At 33.1% G+C, this 23,243-nt stretch overlaps 1 protein-coding gene across 2 annotated transcripts in view; it reads left to right on the top strand.

Annotated features, from left to right (window-relative positions):
• The first annotated feature begins 7,223 nt into the window (after positions 1-7,223).
• Positions 7,224-23,243, top strand: part of LOC145294088 (DNA-binding transcriptional regulator BolA-like) — a 51,006-nt gene continuing 34,986 nt past the window's right edge. The window contains exons 1-3 of one of the 2 annotated variants that reach the window (XM_080141161.1): positions 7,224-7,364; positions 14,293-14,372; positions 22,239-22,280. In XM_080141161.1, the coding sequence (XP_079997287.1) occupies positions 7,349-7,364; positions 14,293-14,372; positions 22,239-22,280 (138 nt within the window). In that variant the 5' untranslated portion in view covers positions 7,224-7,348. The remainder of the gene's footprint in view (positions 7,365-14,292; positions 14,373-22,238; positions 22,281-23,243) is intronic. The other variant, XM_080141152.1, reaches the window with a different exon arrangement.

Genomic DNA, 23,243 nt, shown 5'->3' with positions numbered 1-23,243 from the left:
ACTATCTCGTCACTTGCCCCTATTCTATGTGCTACCGTTACCATCTCCTGGAGGTATAATGACGGACGACCAGCTAATGTAGTGGTCCTCATCAACTTCTCCAGGAGTTCAGGTCTGGTCTTTTCATATGCAGACAACACAGACTCCTTTAACTTCGCATAGTTTAGCGACTGCAGAATTGCTGGAGGTATATTTGTTACCACGTCAGGCGGCAATGCACTGATAACCGTATAGAACTTAGTATCATCGTTCATAATGTGTCTGAGATGGAATTGAGCTTCTATTATCCAAAACCATCCCTCGACACTCGTCTCCATAAATTGTGGAGGTTTTACGCTAACCTGTTGTGCATTCATTATTATTATTATTATTACTAATTATTATTACTATTTATTATTATTACTATTATTACTACTATTAATTATTATTATTATTATTAATTATTATTATTCCTATGATTATTATTAGTTACTATTATTATTATTATTATTATTTTTTATTATTATTTATTTGTAGTTGCGACTAAAGGAAATGGCTGGAGTGTGATAAGCAAGAAGAGAGAAAAGTGAGTACTCACCAGAGGTTAATTTCAGCAGGTGCTTGGAGAAATAGCGTCAATTAAAATTTATTTATTTTTTTTTTTATATATATATAAATATATATATATGTGTGTGTGTGTGTGTGTGTGTGAATATATAGTCAATGTTCTTAAAGAAAAAAAAACTGAGTTCGTCGATGCACACATGTGTTCCAAAATTAGCTTCACACACATGCGTCTGGAAGGTTCCTTTTTTTTTGTGTGTGCGGGTGTGTGACCACACGTGTTCCAAAATTGGCTTCACACGTGTGCATCTGGAAGGTTCCTTTTTTTTGTTGTTACAGAATAGTTTTAAGACCAGATTTTATTTTAGTCATTTATCTGGTGAGAATCACGTAAAAAAGTTTTATTTTTCTTTCTTTTTTTTTTTACTGCTTATTTTTTGTTTGTTTGTTCGTTTTTGCCTTATTTAGCATAAACCGTTTCACAAAAATAGCAAAAATATATAGATTATCAGCATTTCTTGGAAAGCGGATTTATATATACTTTTTTTGTAAAGTTCTACTGTAGTTTTAGAAAAGCCTTTTCTTTTCTTGTTTTACTCTGTCACGTTCTCATCATTTTCGTTTTTTTGTTTGTTTTTGTTCATTGAAGATTGCGTGTATATATGCACATCGGGCGTTCACCAAATTATGGCCGTTATCATAAATTTTAATGACGTTCGAAAAAGGATCACGATTTCGGTTGGTCCCCTTTTTGGGGCACCTCCGACATTAGAGAGAGAACAAGAGTGCTGAAAAAGAAAGGTTATGGAAAAGAAAACATCGGTTATAATTAAGTGCGACGAGACTTTAGGATTGATGATCTTTTATAAAGGTTTCCCAGATATAGGGATACAAAGAGGATGGTACAGTTCTTCGATAAAAGTCTTTATCCAGGGAAACTGGTCCGTCGCATGTTGACGCTTCTATCGTTTCCGCATGTCTGAGACAGATTTCTTCTTTATATCTCCCTCCAAGACAGTCTTCTATTCCGATTGGCTGAAACCTCTGGTGACGTTGAGAGAAGAAAGGAAGGCAAAAGTAGAAAAGTAGGGAAAAAGAGAGAAATAAGGGAAGCATACCGTAGCAGCATCATAGTAGTAGTTCACTACAAAGTCAATGGTGAGCTACTGTTGCGATAATGCAAATTCTTTTGCAAAGGTTATCAAAAGAGGTGGAGAGTATTAGAAGTCTGGGGAGATTTGTTGTCACTCAGACTCCAGGGAACACCACAAGTTGTTCTCAAAGAGCAATCTTTGATGATGGCTTGCGTGATTACTCCTAGTGAGTAAATGATGTTAATAATAATAATAATAATAATAATAATAATAATAATAATTTTTGTTAATTAAATGTAATTATTTATCATAAAGTATTGTTTGATCATTAAATTATTAATTTAACAAAATTATAACTAATTGTTGTTAAACGTAAAACCTATTTAATCTCTATTTATAAAAAAAAATATTAAATGTAAATAGATTTCAGAAAATACATGAGCATTTGCTAAGAATTTTAAAGCCAGAAATTACTCCCTATTCGACAATTCAAATGCTTCCAAATTCTTTTTCAATTTTGAAGGGCCAAAAAGTAATTCATTCTCAACAAAATATTAAAAATCTCGAAATTAATTACTTTTTATTGGGGCTATTAAAAGTTATTTTTGGTAGTCTTGCATCTTTCATTTAAATAAATAATCGATTAAATATTAAATAAATAAAATAATTTGCGGGGTCATTATGAAGGGAGAAGAGTAGAAAGATGTTTGTTAACATTACACTTGAACTTCTGCATATCATTGCAGTTGGGAAAGCAGAATCCCGGAAGGGAGTTCCAAAGACCCGCAGTTCTGGGGAAGAAACTATTGGAGTAAAAGGCTTTCTTGCACCTAGGGATCTCCACTGTAAAGGGATGAGACTTAGTAGCTTGTCGGGTTTGTCGGGGGTAGTTACGTCGGGAGGTACAAGTGTTTGCAGTTCGTCAGAGCATTCACCATTAAAGTATTTGTAGAACAGGCAGAGGGATGCAACATCTCGTCGATGGGACAGAGGTTGAAGCCTAGATGACAGTTCAGGACCTATCAGGTTGGCGACTCTTTTTTGAACCCTGTCCAGGAGCGAGAGACAAGCAGCAGATGCACCAGCCCAGATGTGACAACAGTACTCCATACATGGGCGAATTGTTGCCTTATAGAGGTATAGGATACTGGCAGGCGTAAGTAGTTTTCTAGCACGGTAGAGGGAGCCAACCTTCCTTGCAGCAGCCTTGGCAATGCTCTCAATGTATCTATTCCAGTTCATATTCCCTGTAAACGTTAGGCCGAGGAGTTTAAAAGAAGTACTTTCAGATATTGTGAATTTATTTATCAAATTAAAAAAAGAATGATAAATTGGTTCATATCAAATCTGTCTGTATTTATTATTATTATTATTATTATTATTATTGATTGATTGATTATTGATTTATTAAAAAATACCATGTAAAACAAAAAAATTACAATTACCTCAATTTGTCAAGGGGAGGCAACCGTTTCTTGTTTTTAAATCTGAGGAGTTGATCTGGCAAATCTGTGAACAATGGACACGATAAGTTTTCTTTGATTGTGAACATTCACACATACATTACCAAACAATCATCATGATTATTAAACAAAACCTAATAATGAAACAAAAATAGCAAATATTCATAAAATGTCGGTTTTTTTTTTTTTTTTTTTTTTTGCGTTTTTGGATAGATCGTTAATTAGTGTAAGGGAGATAACTCCATTTTTCTAAAAAAATACATTCAGTTTTTTCTTACTAACATTTGCGACGCTTATCAATGAAAAACATTTAAAATTACAAAAACATTAATAACAAAAAAAAAAAAAAAAAAAAGCTGACATTTGGGCTTGACGATGAATGCGCTGGAGAAGTCACTTCTGATTAATTACAAAAATGCCCGGGAAAAGTCACTTCCGATTAATGTTAAGAAAAAAATTATTATTTTTTTTTTTTAACTACTTTATTTAATGTAACAAAGTTTTACCGTTACAAAAATGCTTGGAAAAGTAATTTCTGATTAATTACAAAAATGCCTTGAAAGACTCACTTCTGATTAATTTGAAAAATGATGTGTTTTTAACTACTTTATTTAATGTAACAAAGTTTTAAAGTAGTTAAAAAAGCAAATCATTTTCAAAATTCATTTTTCAAATTAATCAGACATGACTTTTCCAGGGCATTTTTGTAATTAATCAGAAGTGACGTTTCCAGCACATTCATCGTCAAGCCCAAATATCAGCTTCTTTTTGTTGTTAACAAATATCAACTGCTAGCTAAGAACTGCGACTTCACTGCCGACAAAGTAAACAAACACCTCGCTGAGTTATTAATTGCCAACATGTCCATACCTGAACTACAAAAGGAAGTATTGAACAAACCAGAGGATTACAAAATCAAAGCGTCTGTTAAACTAGCCCTTTCACATAAGGCATCAGCAGTATAAGTCAGCCTGCTCCAACAGCTACAGGGCTCACCACAGATAGTCACAATAAACTGTAGTACATACCAATGACAAGGGAGTGATAGAAAACATGGACAGGATTGCAAAAATTGTGGATACAGTTACAGTTTTGGCAAAGAACACTGCTTTGTCAAGAATAACACATGCAACACATGTAGCAAAATAGACCACTAGGCTACAGTCTGCATCTTAAGGAAGCACAAGACTAAGAGACAAAAAAGGCCCAACATTTGTAACCAATTGAGACACTCACAATGGGAGCTTAGCATGAAAGTCAACAATGTCGCCAAACATGATAACATAAACACAGCAATAGAAAACCTCACCTTTAGCTTCATCAAAACCAACAGAGAAATATTAATAAATATGAGCGGCCCTTTAAATGAGGCATTTATTGATTTAAGCACCAAGTTGATGGACCACCCACTTCAACTTGAAGATAGATACAGAGACACAAGCAAGCACACTGCCTATTCACATATGCAAGATGTACCTCACCTGTATAGACGAAGCTGGGAACCCAATGCCCGGATCACTCACCTCAATACAATGCCTACTAATAACCTACAACAACACCAAGATAAACTGTTATGACACCACAGATATTAGGTTCAAATACAAAAACTCTCCATGGCTAGATACCCAATTCTATGTAGTCGATGTACTAGACACAGCCATATTGGGCCTGCCAACATCAGTAGCTCTTAGAGTAGTAACAATGAACTCTGCTATCTCAGTCCAACACAAAGTCATCAACAGTGTAGCTGACCTAATGCACTTCTACCCTAAAAAATTAAAGCGTATTGGTGAATTTCAGAGGACTCACAAGCTTGTTGTTAATCTCAATGTATTATGTCACATAGATCCACCGAAAAGAACACTCATAGCCATGCGTGAAAAAATCAAAGCAGAACTTGACAAGATGGAATCACAAAGAGTCATTCGCCGCATTCAACAACTTAAAAACTGGGAAAGCTCTCTTACTTATGTTACCAAATGTAACAACACAATAAGAGTTTTCCTAGATCCACAAGCACTAAACAAAACTTTCATACAACCATACCACCAAATTCTGACTGTCAAAAAGCTCAATCATTGATTTGTAATAGCAAAATTCTTTTCAAAGTTGGACGGTAAGTCTGGATACTGGTCTATAAAAGTCGTCTGTGAAAGTCAGCCACTAACAACTTTCCAAACGCCATTTGGAAGGTATTGTTTTGAATGACTGCCATTCGGTTTGAGTGTCAGTCAGGATATCGACTGACTCAAGATTGACAGGATACTCGAAAAGTGCACTGAAGAGGATATCACCATATATGGGTCGACAGAACATGACCACGATGAAAACCTAAGACATTTTATGGAGGTTCCTACTGAAGAAGGCCTCACCTTGAACTTGGAGAAATACAAGATCAAACACCAGGAAATCTTTGGAAACCTGTATACACAAATCTAGCAAAAGTACATAACCTACAGGAGATGTCAGAACCGTATAACAAAACAGAATTACAACAATTTTGGGGTGTGATGACATACCTATCTCCCTTCCTCAAGGACTTCAGTTCCAAAACTGCCATGTTGCATGATCTATTACATAAGGACTCTGATTTCCAGTGAGAACCCCACCACCAGAAAGTTTTCAAAGAACTAAAGAGTGAAGTATCTGAAACATCCCTGAATCACTATTTTGACCCTAAATTTCCAATCTACATGGACTGTGACGTGAGTATATGGGGAATAGATGCAGCTCTGCTACAACTGAATGCAGATTGCAATCTATCGTCTGTCACATATGTTAGTAAAAGCCTTACACAAACGGAACAAAGATATGCATGCATCGAGTGTGAGATACTGGGCATCATATTCAGCACACGCCGATTTCACACATACCTCTATGGTCACAATTTCCAAGTTGTCATCGACCACAAACTCCTCACTATGATTATTGACAAACCACTCACATCGGCCCGATATGTCTGCAATGAATGCTAATACAACTCCAGAGATACAATTTCAAGCTCAGCTATAACAAGGGATCTGACAACATCTTGGCTGATTGACTATCATACTTATCACCACTTCATAATGTGGAAATAAAAAATAGACAAAATACTGTTAGAAACTCGCTCAATATATGTTACTGTGACATGGGCTGACATATATTCGGTGGGTTTTTAACAGTATTTTGTATATTTTTTATTTTTAACTCATTTTCCCAAACTTACCATGTTCAGCAGAGAGTTCGGCACCATTTTAAAGTTTCCAATACTCGGTAAACACTATATGTTTTTCGAGCTGAATAAATATGTTACATTGAATAAAAATACAAAAAATTATCCAGTTAGGTAGAAAAGTAACTTATCTTGTCTTTGATAACATTTATTTGTTATATATTTGTTTTTTTGACAACTTTTCGAATCTATGTGTACAGTAATACAAACCCAATTATTATTATCTTTTTAAAATATTTTTTTTGTACTTGTACAACATTTGAAACTAGATCGATTAGGTTACGCTTTGGGTGACACACACACACACACACACACACACACACACACACACAAACAATTGTTTCATACACTTTTTTTTAATAGTTGGAGTTTAGTTTCATACATGTTTTTTTTTTTAAATTAGTGTTTTTGAGAATCCTTTTATTTTTTCTCGATTTTCCAGAATTTTGCAGACGAATTTTATAATTTACTCAAATCATAATCGAAAATTGTTGCTGGCAGTCTTGCAATTTGATTGGTTAAACACTTCGCCAGTTTTCGGCTATTTACGTAAACATTAAAAAAATGCCAATGATGAATTGGTTTTAGCATTGTTCACCAGTTGTATTATTACCATTTTTTTTTTTTAAGTTATGTTTTTTTCCTTTTAAAAGCGAGAGTGGGTGTTTATGCATTTATTATACCACACTATTTTTAAATAGCGTTTTCAAGTTAAATTCAAGTTTATGATATCTTTTCTTATTAAATTGTTAGGTGAATATACAGAATAGTTACAAAAACACCTTCCCCTCTCCATGTTAACGTTATTATTTAAGCACGCTACAATAAGCGCATAAGTACAGAGTTTAATTTTGTGTGATCGCCTCTCAGCTCTTGTAAATTGTTAATGTATTTTACTCATGCAATATGGACAGTGGACACCATATTTTTTTCCTTTACTGGTTTCCGGAAGAAAAACAGAAGAGGAATGATTTTGAGATTTACACCGGCAGTGTATTAAACCGGTGTCAAGTACGTACGAGCACTAAGACAACATGTCCTTTCTCTCAGGTAACATTTTAAAGTTATTACATAATGATAATAATTAAGATATAGATATTTCTTATAAACAGAGGAACTCAAAGCTTTATACGCGACGAGTATACTGTTATTGTGGTTATCATCCTTGATCATTATATCTGTCTTTCTCTTATCGCTCTTTTTTCATCCTTGAGAGTTTCTCTTTTTAGCAGATGTATACTACAAAACAGGAAACTGCCTCACTCTCTCTAAGTGACCCTATATCTTCAGCAACTCATAAAAAAAAAAAAAAAAAAAAAAAAGCTGATCGACTGTTTGACCTAGTTTCAGTGTTGTTTTTGAAACAACTACCAGTAACAAAAAATCTGAATAATAATTAAGTAATGGCAATCTTGACTAAAGCCGAATGCAAGATAGCTGTCGCGACTGATGTAAAAAATGGAACTGAGTGCAAATTTTAGCGAAACGAAAGCGTGTTTTAATTTTTAACTACTTGTACTTATGAATATGTTAATGTAATGAAATAACTAAGAATTTTTTTTTGTTTCAACTAGACTGTAATTTCACATAACATTTTAATAAACAAAATATACCGTAAAAATTGAATTTCATCGTCAATTCTCCGCATAATTACCAAAACAAAATGAAATGAAAAAAAAACTAAGCTCTTGTTCTTTTTTTTTTCAAATAGGACTGTAGTCTCACATAACAATTTCATAAACAAAAGATACCGTAAAAGTTGAATTTCATGGTCCTTTCTCTGCGTAATTATCAAAAAACAAAAAAACAAAAAAAACAATGAAATAAAAAATAAAACAAAAACAACGAAATCAAATAACGTCAGTATTGAATTATGACCGCATATAGGTCAAGGGAGATAACTCAGCATGACGGTGTTATTTTCAGTTATCGCCTGACTCTTCCATTTTTGTTTATGTTTTGAGTTTTTTTTTTTTGAGTTTCGTTCTGTACGCTCTAGAATAAAGTCTCTCCGTTCGTTCAAACGGTTTCGTGTGATACACCTTATTTACTGGCGTGGTGGCAGCAGTTTATTTACCCTCATTCGCTATTCCGAAGGAATACAAAAAAAAAAAAAAAATTCCTTTTTTCTTTGAATAAGGACTATATTACCCACCAACTAATTGGGCGACCGCCTGAAGGAATTATCGTGACGAGACTGCAATGTTGAAGCGTCTTTTATCCATATATACCAGTTGTTCAAATATATCTCAGTCAGTATGCCTGCACACGCCCCTAAGCAGTAGTGCCTAGGAAATAATGAGGCTATCTTTTCCTTTGAAGTGTGGAGAAGTAACTTCGCATATGCCCCATTCCTTGAGACGAACTGGGAAAAGAAGTCCCATGATCATCCACACCAGGGGACTTCACAAATGATGGTATGGAAATACCTGATGTCAACAGACTCACCTCTATCCAAAAGAAAATATTGTAGAGATGCTGTTGAGACAGGGGGCAAATTACTGCCCCAGCATATCATGGAGTGCCATTGTTAAGAACGCAACGTCATTAACAAATGTTTGGCAAACCATAAAACAATATTATGGCTTCCAGACTAGTGGCTATCACTTCCTGGACTTTGGTTGCATGAGGCTTGAACCAGACGAACGCTCAGAAAGGTTATTTCAGAGACTTGCAGCCTTCATTGATGACTCCTTACTAAACACTGACACCAATATACTCCATCTTGACAGTGTTCCCATAGAAGACAAAGAAGTAATCCCTACATTAAAGAATCTAATAGTCCTCACTTGGTCACACCTACTTCATCCAGTCCTCCCTAAATTAGTCAAGCAATGTTATGGAACAAAGTTGAGATCACGCACATTGGCATTAATCAAGCTTGAGATCTCCCTGGGCATTGGATCCTCTACTTGAGCAGTTGGGAAATGAGGCGTCTGTGAGCCGGACATTTACTATTCTACTTCGATATATTAGGAAGCCTCAACCAAAGAAGACTTGTCCATCGTGTAGTCAGGTTAAGTGACCGAACACAAACCACTTTTTGAGTGAATACATCTACCTTCCTGAATCAGATCATAGATATATGACCAAGGCTTGCTAGATCCTTCATATCTTCAATGATGAGGAACCCATTTGTCCATAGACCTTAAGCAATTTACATATAGAGAATGAAAATATGACAACCTCACAGTGAGTGAAAACTAAACGACCCCCCTACATTGACATGTTCTTAAATTATCATTCCGTACGGATCATTGTGGACAGTGGTGCCACCGGGAATATGATTCAACACTCAACAACCAAGCACCTGGGCACTAAAATCACAAAAACTTCCCAGTCTGCCAGACAAGCAGACAGATCCTCTCTCCTCAATCTGGTTCGAGAGATCAGACTTATTCTGGAGAGAGGGGACACAATGTGCTTTTTTGAAGGCTTGGTTATTGAGGATCTTGACACTGAGATAGTTGGCAGTGTCGCATCCATGCACAGTAATGACCTGTCAGTGAGACTCGCTAGATTTGGCATATGGATTGGCGACACACAATTCAGGTATGGCTCGACTACATCCCCTCCCGACACGAGACTGGTCAAACGTGCTTATATTTTATGTACTCCACCCCAACAAACCATAGTGTGGCCTGGCAAGTACTTGGAACTTTCCATGCCCAATGATGAGGATGACGATTTGCTATTGAACCTCATTAGGATTCAGGCCGTGTAGTATCAGTTAAACCTTAGCTTCTACCCATAATCACAAGGAATGTAAGAGGAAAAGTGCGAACCATAAAAAATACGTAGACCGCAACACATTTGTCAGGCTATATCCCTGTTCATTTCAATAACAACAACAACAACAACAACATCTTCGGGCATGGTGAGTACCTACCCAACTTCAAGCAAACACCATGACAACATCGCTTCCTGTGTGGTCATCGACCCAGATGACATGTTATCCTCTGCAGAGAAGCTGAAATTTCAACAGATCAATTCCGAGTTTTATGAAGTTTTCGGAGAGGATCTACCTGGGTATAACGGCTCATTTGGTCACTTCAAGGCTTGCATTAACATGGATCCTACTCAGCCACTCCAGCTTTGAGGCCAGTTCTCAACCAGCCCCAGATTAATGTCATTTCTGTCAACTATTTGCCATTTTCAGGTGTCTGACCAACATCTTGCGCGCAGAGCGAACTTGCTTGCTGATTTTGCCAGCCGTAATGTTCTTGAGTGCAAGCACCCAACATGTCAGGTCTGCTCTTTCTTATGGGTGCAGGAGAAGGTCGCTGTGTTTAAGACTTCTCTTATGGAGATAATTAAGGGGTCATTAAACCTCCCGTATGCCAGCCGTCTTGCATGGAAAGAAATTCAAATACCAGTACCACTGATTCTCATGAAATTTGTACACATAAATATTTGTATACAATTGCTAAGTTCAATGAAAAGTAAGTAGGGTTAGTGTTAGCATTAGTTCATACAAATCAGTAGTACTGTTATTCATTTATTTTACATTAATAAAATTATGATATTAATCATTACGTCCCTTCTGGAATTTTCGATTTTATTCTGTCTTTGGTATTTAAAAACACCTTGATTGTTTTGCGAGTGTCTTAACAGACAACCAAAATGGTGACCCTTGAAGACCATTAAAGAATACATTGGATACTAAAGGTTTTAATATCATAAAAACTACTTGTCAAGGATAATTTTAAATGTTGTATTCGTTTAAAACAGACCTGAATATTCCTAAAAAAATCAGCTTTTGAAAAGTGAGAGTTTAGTTGATGCACATCGGCAATTTAACCATATTTTTTGGTACTTATGCAGAATATAGACTATGCTGAAATAATAATGTTATTATTTAGAAACCTATTCTTAATATAGGGAGGAGACAGCATTTTGTAACTATTCCATACAATTCATTAAACAAAAATTTAACTTGAAAATCCTATTTTAAAAAAATAGCATGGTCCGTATTCTGCTTAAGTATCTTCTTTCTTTTAACCGGTCAAAGTTGTACTGAATCCAATGTAAAGTTTCTGTTTTTTTTAGCCAAACCCATGCACACAATTACGATTTCCTTTTATATAATAACTAGCAAGGAGACCCGACGTTGCCCAGGATTGAATGATGATCAACGGATATTTCACACTGCTATATTTTTATTGTCATTGAAATCCATGAAATCGCCCAGGAGGAAGTTTCACATGTCTCCATGCAGTAACTTAGTCCAAAATATGTTATTCTACATTGCACTCTAGAGAACGTACTGTTTCTTTTATAAAATTATTTCATATAAACTTCTTTCCAGTTAACGAAAAAAGACATTAAGAAATTTATGTGCAGTGTTTAAATCTACAGACCACGTCATGCAAAAAAAAAAAAAATGTACATGTTCAAGTCTTATAAAATTCTTTGCAGTTAATGTAAAAAAAAAATTAAGAAATTTACATGCAGAGTTTGAACCTACAGACCACGTCATGCAAAAAATAAAAACACACACTATTAACTTGCCCACAGTAGAATTTTCACAGCCCGTTGTTCTATTATTGTTGCTAAGTGACGACATGGAAAAAATGGCTTTACCGATGATAGATGAATTAAAATAACTGTTTTGATTATCGGTAATTATTGAGGGAGTTATTCTGAGACAAAACTTAAGATTACTCCCAGACTTATACACTAAAGTTCTGTAAACTTTAAAGAAAATCTGTTCAGCCGTACCGAAGTCTATAAGGAACAAACTCACACACACAGACAGTTGCATTTATATAATTGTAGAGATAATAATGATAATAATAATAAAAAGATAACTAAATAGAAATTCAGGGTTTGTTTCACAATCCACAGAGATTCAAAAAAGTGATAAAAAAAAAAAATCAAATATATAACAAATGTTACCAAAGGCAAGATAAGTTACTCTTCTACCTAACTGGGTAGGTTTTTAGTGTTTTTACTTAATATAAAATGTTTCTTCGGCTCAAAAAATGAGCAATGTCAACAGGTATGTGACTATAATAAAAAATTGCCACAATGCATTTGTTACGCGGCCATTTTTTCTTGTGGTCGCATAACAATTTACATAGGCACGGCCAAAATGGAAAGAGGGAGTAAGTATTTTTTGAGAGTCTTTCTTTAAAAATTTACCAAAAATCAAGTAATTATTCAATCAATATAAAATTTTTGCCGATTATTAAGTGAAGAATGAACTTTATAATGGTGTAATTTTTTTTCATAATCGATATTTATATATATATTTTTTGCCTACAAAACCCCCCTTCTTTATTTGTGGGTACAAATATGCTTAAAATAATCAGCCGAAACTGAACAAAATATATTGTATTGTGGGGAGGTTGAGGATTGTAGACAAAACAAACAAACACAAAAAATAACTGTGCACATATCAAATTTTAAGGTTGAAAATCCAAATTTTGAATGTGTTTTATTTTGAATGTGTTTTATTTTTCATCTTTTGTGTTTTGAAGTGTGAAATTCATTGAATATGTTAATAATAATTATCTTTCAGATTTTCATTATTTTTGCGAAAAACACTACTTTTTAAGTCTGTGCAATCTTTAGAAAATAAATGAATAATTTTCTTTCAGTGAACGTAATATTGCTAATATACCATTAAATAGGAAATGCTTTGAAGAATCGATACCAAAACCAAAAAAGAAAAAAATTGATAAATAACTGCTCATTTTGCTAAAAATATGATAATTTCTTTCTGCAGTTTCTTGTTAATTGACCTATGGTGGACCAAGAGTGATACTAGATGCAGAAGTTGTTTTCAACACATACAATGCCTAGCATTCCCAAAATGGTCACCCATCTGGTACTGGCCAGCCTCATCATTGCTTAACTTCGGGGGTTATGTAGGTAACAAATATATAATATATAATATATATATATATATCACTTATGGAAAAGAACTAAACCTTTCACTTAATTGTCAAATCAAACATTAAAAATACATGGCTAAAATAAAGTTTTAGTCCTATCCAGGCCTTCGTAGTTTATTTTAAACTATCATTAAATTTTTTTTTTTTTTTTGATTTTGCTACGCAAATTTATAGAGTTATATAAAAAATTGAAATTCAGGTACTTATATCATAATATTTTTACATATTCTTATAGCAAATCATCCTAAATTTTATTTAGATAAAAAAAATTATTTTGAGACAAAAATGGTGGTGAATGGTGTGGTTTTGGAAAATTTAAAATTCTATTAAAAATAGAAGAAAAAGTTTTGTATTATTCTGCTTTTCATATGATAAAATTCAGGCTTTTATCTTTCAGGAAAAAAAAATTGCTCAAGTATAATGGATTTTAATAGATTTTAATTTGTTAAAAAAAAACCCAAAAGTACATGTTTATTTTTCCATTTTTTGGTTGTGCCTAATTTTATATTAAGTGAAAACACTAAAAAGCTACTCATTTTACATTAAGTGAATAGAACCATTTATTTAATCTATGGGGTAGCGTGCTCTCATTTTATCAGCCATGATCGGGTAGAATTCCTAAGTAATTCGCAGTTGTATTCTTACTATCGCCTGCACTAAAGATTGAACCTTCAACTCCTAGAAAAGTTTCACTTAGAATTGAATTCTACCTAGTACCTTATCTGTTACACCACAGGTTCCTGTGCAAGGGTCTGAGTTTGACAAGATACATATGAAGAAAGTCGGAGGTTACATTGGCTGAAAACATTGTGAAAATAACACTCGAGATGAGAACTGTAGTGCTCATAATATAAATTGTTATTTTTGTTTTTATTTGATTCTTAGTGTATTCTGTATTAAACATTGACAAACTTTAGAGGGTTATTAGTTAGAACTGGTTGTTAACACGTGTACCTGTTATGTCATGTTTCCAGATATAGATAATTCTGGTATGGATTTTGGGAAACTTCAAAATACTTTATTTTTTACAAAAAGTAATTTTATTGTTTTTTCGTTTCTCTTTCTCTATTTTTTTCCAGGAAGATTATGGGCTTTTCTGACAGTTGCATCCAAGAACTGGTTACATGTGTCATCAAGTTTCTTAAGACAACAAGGTACGGTGAGTAATAAATGTTCTGCATTTTGTTTGGTTTTACATTAATCCTACTTATGTTAATAATTTTAATTGTTTTATGGATTCTTTTGCAAGAAATCAACCTTTTTGCTAAGAATTTTAATTGGTTTACAACAAGTCAGCCTTTTTTGGTAAGAATTTTAATTGATTTATAACAAATCAACCTTTTTTGGTAAGAATTTTAATTGATTTACAACAAATCAATCTTTTTTGGTAAGAATTTTAATTGATTTACAACAAATCAACCTTTTTTGGTAAGAATTTTAATTGATTTACAACAAATCAACCTTTTTTGGTAAGAATTTTAATTGATTTACAACAAATCAATCTTTTTTGGTAAGAATTTTAATTGATTTACAACAAATCAACCTTTTTTGGTAAGAATTTTAATTGATTTATAACAAATCAACCTTTTTTGGTAAGAATTTTAATTGATTTACAACAAATCAACCTTTTTTGGTAAGAATTTTAATTGATTTACAACAAATCAATCTTTTTTAGTAAGAATTTTAATTGTTTTATAACATAACGTTTTTTGGTAAGAATTTTAATTGTTTTACAACATATCAACCTTTTTTTGGTAAGAATTTTAATTGTTTTACAACAAATCAACCTTTTTGGTAAGAATTTTAATTGTTTTATGAATTCTTTTACAACAAATCAACCTTTTTTGGTAAGAATTTTAATTGCTTTATAACATATCAATCTTTTCTTGCTAAGAATTTTAATTGTTTTACGACATATCTACTATTTTTTGCTAAAAATGTTATTTGCTTTATGACACGTAAGCCTATTTTTTTGGGAGGGTGGAAGGGGTTAAGCATTTTAAAACCAGTTCAAATGACTTTATTAAACAGATTTATAAAATAATACATTTAAATTAAAAAAAAAATACAAAAACTTTTGGTCTCCCAAGAAAGAGGCACTTTGAATTGATACAAAAATTGAAATTATCTCAGTCTATATTTAAATTTTTTTAAAAACATCAATTTTACTGACAAAACATATTTCAAAATATTTTTTTTTTAAATATTTAATTAAAATTTAATTTCATGATATATGTGAAGAGTGGAAAATCATATAGCACGATAGAGAACGATTTAGGATTTTCCCACAATATTGTAAACGTTAGTTTGTGAATCCTATAAATCAAATTCATACGCAGACAATAAAAAGCTATTGAAAACGCCATGAACGGTTTATTAAGTCAATGCTCGATTGTAGAAGATTTCACTTAGATTCCTATGTGAAGGAATTTCTGTGGCATGAAAGATACTCAGAAAATAACTTTTAGGCAAGTAAATATAATATTTTTTTAAATAAAAGTCAGAAAAAGATTTGTAAATAAATTTATGTATTTTTTAAAATCTTATTGCGTTTGCTTATACTTTTGTTTACAGAAAAAAATGAAAAATTTTGTAAACTGATCTTTGCAATGTTTCGTTTGTTTAGTAAAAGCTTTGTAAATTAAAGTAAAAATTTAATATTTGATGCATAAAAATTGCCTAAGTCTAGAAGGATTTCTCATTCACTCACTGGAGACAATAAAGTAAAGCATGCAAAATTCTCATTTAAAAAGTCCATGTTTGTTTATTAAAATGTTTTGTTAAAAAAGACCCCTCCCCCAAGAAAAAATGCACTCAACATAAATATATATATATATATATATATATATATATATATATATATATATATATATATATATATATATATTCTCTTTCATTTTTGTTTAAATAAATCTTTCCTTTATCTTAAAAATCAACAGACCACTCAGGTTGTGTATGTTTGTTCCATCTCTCGGTTTCCATGGTCCTTATTCCATGTTCCACCCAAATATTTAATAGAATATATAAGCATGGCCGTATATATTGGTTTTGAATAAAATAATCGGAAGTAAGGTACCGGACCCCAAATTACTTTACTGCCAACCACTATTTATGGCAACTTAAATGCTTTCATCTTATATTAAAATTGTTTGAACGCAATTTTTTTTTTACTAATTTTCTAACTGTATCCTTTTTAAAAATAATTTATTTTGCCAATGTTTATCGTAACCAGTGAAAATAAGGGAGACAACTCAATTATTTTTTAGTTATCTCCCTTGTGATAGTTATAAATTGTAAGAATGACTTCAATCAATGTTTGATTTATAGACGAGTGGTCATGCAAAATTCGCAATATTTTAATTTTTATGAAGCTTCAGATGGAAAAATAACACATTAGAAAACATATTATGTCTGGTGTATATCTTCAACATTTTATGTAATCTTAAAATAAACAGAAGTACACAAATGTGATATCATTCAGCCACGGCATAATTTAATAGTTGTTACTGAATAGTTTCTAACCATTAATGTTGATTACTAGTTACTGAATAGTTTAATGATCTAATTTTCTACAAACATGATATAGCAGTGGAGAAAGACATATAATGCAGTTTTAGAAGTGAAATGTGAATTACACCAGTTGGTTCTCAACTTCCAGCTAATGCGTAGCAAAACATTACGACCATAAAATTGTAAGCAGCCACAACCAAAAGAACAATGCCCAAGTAGTTGAGCAGGAGGAATCTGACTCGAATGGAATTAATTTTGGTTAAATTTTTAATCTAATGTTTCTGAATTTTTGAAATGTGGATTGATGATTTCTATTTAGATTATTCAGACTACTGTTCTCATCTTGAGTGTTATTCGCCTAATGCTTCAGCCAATGTAACCTCCAACCTTCTTCAGATGTATCTTGTTGAACTTGGGATTTTTCTGTTGAACTCGGAGAGCTGCATGGAATTTCAAACAACACCATTTATTTAGTCCATGGAGGTAGCATGGTCTCCTTTTGGATAGACCTGGTCATCACTGACAGAATGACTGACATGCTACTCTGTGGATTAAATAAAGAGTGCTGTTTGAAATTTCATGCAGATTCTCGAGTTCAACAGAAAGATTCCTGGATTGGACAAGATACACCTGAAGAAGGTTGGAGGCTACATTAGCTGAAACGTTGTGTGAATAACACTCAAGATGAGAACAGTAGTTCGAATAATCCAAATAATACTAAATTTTTAATATGATAAATAATTGGTTTAATGTTGAAATTACCTTTTTCTTTCTGAATTTATTTTAATGGTTTGCTAAATGTAAGATTATATATTTAGAGTGCATGAAGTTAAAAAGGTTGATGGTTGTTGTTTGAGACAATCTCTATTTAAGTGTCTCACAATTTTTTTAATCCTTTATTTTAATCTGTCTTTATCTATCAGCTTAGTTGGCACTTACTTTTCGGCTGGTATAAAAAAGCAAAACAAAAGTATTAAAAATACTTTCAATTCTAACTTGTTTATAACCCCCCCCCCAAAAAAAAAAAAAACTGGATATTTTTCTCATTATGTTTTCTGATAGAATTTAGATGTGGAGATTACTGAGGTTGTCCAGAAATTTTGTTATCTTGATGATACCATTAGAGCACCAAGAGAAGCTGGTATTGGTGTGAAAGAAAAAGTTAGGAGTGGATGGAGCAAGTTCATGAAATTTCTGTCATTACTAACTAGCATAGTGTCACTGCTGTTGACTAAAGGAAGAGTTTATCACTGCATGCAGTGTAATGAGGTATGGGAGGAAGGGTTGGGGACATGTGTTGCATGGAGAGAAATGATATGAGAATGATACGATGGACGTGTCATGTGAATCTTAAAAGCAGGCTTAGATCTGATGACCTCAAAGGAAGATTAAATCTTAGAAACTATTGAACAGAGAGTGGTGTCATCAGCATGTGTATTAATCTTCTGTATATTTGTTTCAATTGTAAGATAAAAATGGTATCATTTTTACATTAAGTTTTTGTATTGCCAATGATTTTTTTTTCATATATTTTTTCATATCTACTAGTGGCGTTTACTCAACCAGAAAAAAAAAACTCATCCTGGTGTTCACAAAAAACTGAACTGTGAACACTTGTTCAGCATACATTTCTCACACAATTCCGAAAATAGGCAACAGAAACAAAGTCTATGTTAAGATAGCATAGAAAACGCATGAAAGATAAGTATTTATACCTACCTAAGAAAACGTCAGGTAAAATACCAGGTTAAGAAACTGGCGCGGTCTATCCTTCTCTCAAGGGTAGATGGGGCTCTCTTAAACCATGATAAGCACCCCATCTAATGATGGCATCACGATAAAAAATACCCTTCATAGCCCTGGCGAAACATCAAGTATTCAGCTACTAACAAGATTTGAATTACACTACAAGATTCATATAGTGAGTTCAATCTTGGCTACGCTGGATGGAAGAAAACGGGATGTCTCTCAGCTTAAGATGATATAGTTGACTGAACTGCTTTCAAACAGGGCCCTCATAAATCAATCAGAAGAGACAGTAAGGAACTTCAGCTTCCTTTAACAACTGTTTGGCATGTCTTTAAAAAAGTTTGTTACAAAAGACTTAATGAATTCAGCTCTAAAATGGTACCAGAATCATTTTAGTACCATTCATAGTTCATAAAAATATGTTTACGACTTCTGGAATACCCTGTATATCTACAGGCCTCCTTTAGTCTTTGACAGACTATGGATACCCACGAAGAGGTGCCTGCGCATGAAATTTTTGTGGCAGGAGGTGTGCAATCTCCAACCACAATTCTCCTGAGTCGACCTTGTTAAATACCAGTGGCAAGTGAAGTATCTGTATAGGACGACTGGAAATAAATGCAGAAATAAGCGAAGAGCACATACAGCGCCTAGAATTTCCAAATGGTCACCCATCTGGTACTAACCAGGCTCAACATTGCTTAACTTTGGTGATCTGACGAGAACGGGTGTGTCAACACGATTATGCCGTATATATGATATATATCTAGCATGTCGTATATAGCTCCTATGGTAGACAATCAAACTGAAGATCTGTTTACGATCTTGGGTCTTAGCATCCACATTTTTTTTCTTTATCTGTATTACTATTAATATGTGCAGCATAATCATGTTGATATACAAGTTCTCGACAGATTACCAAAGTTAAGCAACGATGAGCCTGGCCAGTACCACATGGGTGATTATTTGGGAATGCTAGGTGCTGTATGTATTGTGCCGGGATGTAGAAATTTCCAGGTTGGTATCTGGGTGTGCGTTTAATCCTCTGAAAGAGAGGCACTCTGAGGAAAACTCTAATGTAAAACCTAAGGTTTACTGTCTGCTCTGTCTTGTGGCAGCCATTACACTGACTGAGATTAGCAGTTATACACGAGGGTGGTTGGTTCTGCATAAAGCCTTCACTACTATAAACAAATCATCTGTGTAGATTTCTAAACAACTTAGTTGTTGTGACGGACTTCTTATGTCGAAATCGATGGGAGTATCATTATTACTATTAATAGATATTTAAAACAAAAGATGCACTAGCATTAATTTCTGAAGCCAATGTATTTTGATATAAAGATTTCTTCCGTCTGTTAATCCATCCGTCTGTCAGTCATATTTTTTAAAACATAATAAATACATTGTGGCATTTATCTCATTTTGAAATATCAAAGATGAACTACTTTTACAAATAGAAGATATTGCATTAATTGTAGCTAATAAATTCCCAACAAATAAAGCGGATGTTGCGACCATAATTGAGATCTTTTTCCTGACTTTCTATCAATTGAGCTAATCGATAAACATTATCAATAGCTTTGGAAATTATTTTAATTCTCCAAAACAATTTCTTTTGTTTTAACTACATATTAGCATTAATACAATTAAATATTTAATAAGAACTGCAAATAAAAATTCTATCAGAAAACATAATGAGAAAAATATCCATGTTTTTTTTTTTTTTCATTATGAAAAAGTTAGAAGTGAAAATATTTTTAATCATAAAGTCAGGAACGAGAGTATTATTTAAAAGCGTTTTTGAAGTAAAAACGCTTTAAAATAATACTCTCGTTCCTGTATTACAATGAGATATCAAAACTGAATTGATGGAGAGCAGTAGACAAACAAGCTGGAACAAAGGAAGCAAGGAATAGATTAAATAATTCCGAAGAACATATACCAGAATAGTATTTTTAACATCATGTCTCTGAGAGAGAGAAGGTGAGAAAAGAAAGAGTGGAGCCATGAACTTAGAGAAAAAAAAATCTGTTAACAGTCCTTAATAGAATTGAGAATAGACATCAACTACTGTAAGAGCTTAATCATGTAACATGATACACAATTTAGTTGTGTAGAGAAGTTGCCATGTTGAAATGACTAGTTGCCTAAGAGAAGGTGGGGTGGGGGGTGCTCGGTGTCCAGAAGCTATTTCCATCTAGATGATGGAGAGCCGTGTAACCATGTATAAATGAAATGGATGAGATGCATCTAGACAACTCCAGCCCAATGCTCATCCGTTTTGATTTCTTTTTTTTCACTCCGTATCTGTAAGTCCTTTTCGTACCTAAGATTCATTTCTCACTCTGGCCAGTATAGATCAAGGCCAATAATTTGAAACTAGCAGGACCTGTGGAAATTCTATCAAACGAGAAAAGTATTTAATCAATTATATATTATTTTATTTTTATTTTTTGAAATCCTTTGAGATGAGCCTTCATAATTGGGATATTCATTTTTTTTTTTTTTTTTTTTTTTGCATAATTCATTTTTGTGGTTAACCGTGACAGGATAGGAATGCTGAGTCTTGTAACTGCATCCCCAGTAATTACTGCCTTCCATAGTTGTTGTTGTCCTGCTATGTTTTAAACAACTAATCCTCTGGCGTGCTTTGGATAGGATTGAAACCATTATCTTCAGACAATGCTCATATCTGGAACCATAGAGACTCAATGTTTGTATCCATTGCACCACGGACCCAGAAGGGCAATCAAGGTTGAATTTTATGGTTATATAAATCCAAGTTTGTGTTCTCGTCTGGTCTTTCATTGCCGGGTCTGTACTGAATAGTATTATATATTTTATTTTTATTTTGTTGGAATCGTTTGAGATGAGGCTTCATCATTTGTATATTCATTCAAACGTGGTAAGACAGCAACAACTATGGATACAGTTACAAGACTCAGCATTTCTATCCCGTCATAGTTAACCACCTGAAAAAGATTAGAGGATGAGTTTGCAAACAACAACTATAAAAATAACAATCCGAAAAAAATAAATATACCAATATTTAATCAACAAATATATTTTGGATGGAAAAATTAATAACACATAATATGAGTTAATTAATATTTCTATAAAAATAGTGTCCATTGTATTCTAAATATAAAACTGACCGAAATGAGATAAATTAATAAGTACTAATAAATACTCAGAAAGTAATATTGTGCTACATAGTTCAATACAAGTAATAAAATCACATTGTAAGAAACAATCTTAAATTTACTCCTTCAGTTCAGCATCTCTTGGCAGACAATGTTCTTTTTTTTGTTTTGTTTCTTTTGAATATTGCCTTTTTTAAATAACATTTTCTTGACTTCTTTCTTCAATGAGGAACCGCTGCATGCTGAAATTACTATGAGTTCCTTTCTTACACCATTACAACAATAATCATACATTATTAATGATATTTGAAAACAAGGCTGTATCAAAGGGGAGGCTGCTCTCATTCTTGTACAGAGTTGCCAGAGTGGCCTTTTTATAGCCAAATTTTACGAATTTGGCCATTTTTGAAGAAATTTGTCTTTCAAAAATTGTATTTAGCCTTATTCAAAGTGCAACCTACAAACTTACTAAGGAAGGAACAAGCAAAATATATAGATTGATCCAAGGGAAGTAACTCTAAATAAACTAGAACAAGGCTTTCTCATCCTGCTAGTTGAGTAAATCTGTTTAATTTAGCTATGGAAGATAAAACAAGCAAACATTTTTTTTTAAATTTCAGATTGAAAGAACAATTCAGCAAAAACTACTTGACCTTTTTCAGGTGAGTTAAAAATAAAATTCCTTTATTTTATATTTGACTAGTAGAGCTACTCAGCTTTGCCTGGGGCAGAAGTATAACATATATTACTATTAAAACTTCTATTTCTCCCTATTTTTCTCTTTCGTTTTCATCCTCCCTCTATCCTCTTCCCTCGTTCTTCTATGTCCAGTCTATTCCTCTCTCTGGATATACGCACACATACATACACACACAACTCATTTTTATAGATTCTTTGAGGAATGAGTTGGCATAAGCGAATTAACTCCTTGATTAAAAAATTAGAGTTACTTTCCTTTAGTTAGTACATCATATGGCTGGAGAACCGACCTCATCCCTAATAAAATTTGCGCCAGTTTAAGGTCAAAGAATGAATAAGTTTTTCTAAATTTTAGATATTATTTCTCTAGTGAAATGCTGCTGAAAAAATATTTTGTGTAGGTTTTTGTATTTTTTTTTTTAGTTTTAGCCAGACATACAAATATACACACATATAACAGCCTTTTATATTATAGATTATTGATAGTAAATATATTCAGATTTGAAACAGTTAATAATCGTTTTATAAACTTAAGAATAATAATAGTGTTTGTGGCCTTTATATTATTACTAGCGAGGGGTACCCGGCGTTGCCCGGGTGTTTGTAGGTGCGTGTGAAAAAAACCCCGAAATGTGAAAAAAACCAGGTGCCCATGAAAAAAAAATGAAGCCTTGACGACACGCAGTTGGAAAATAGTAAAGTGAGAAAAAAAAAAAACAAGTGCGCGTTTTTGATTGACGTGACGGCGATAGCTATTCAGTAGTTAGCATTTTGTGTGGGACAGTTTTTAATGAGGTCAATAAATCGGTTTGTTTGTTTTTTAAAACCCGCTCCGTCGTCTCGAAATGAAAGCTACCGTCTGATATGACGAAGTCGACATCGACGAAACGTTACTTAGCTCTCTAGAGACCACTGGCTCTGGGCCT

The sequence above is a fragment of the Euprymna scolopes genome, chromosome 2, assembly GCF_053919585.1.
Source record: "Euprymna scolopes isolate OS-2025 chromosome 2, ASM5391958v1, whole genome shotgun sequence".
Taxonomy (NCBI): Eukaryota; Metazoa; Mollusca; class Cephalopoda; order Sepiida; family Sepiolidae; genus Euprymna; species Euprymna scolopes.
The sequence above is the reverse complement of the archived record's forward strand: the minus strand, read 5'-3'. Positions and strand labels throughout refer to the sequence as shown.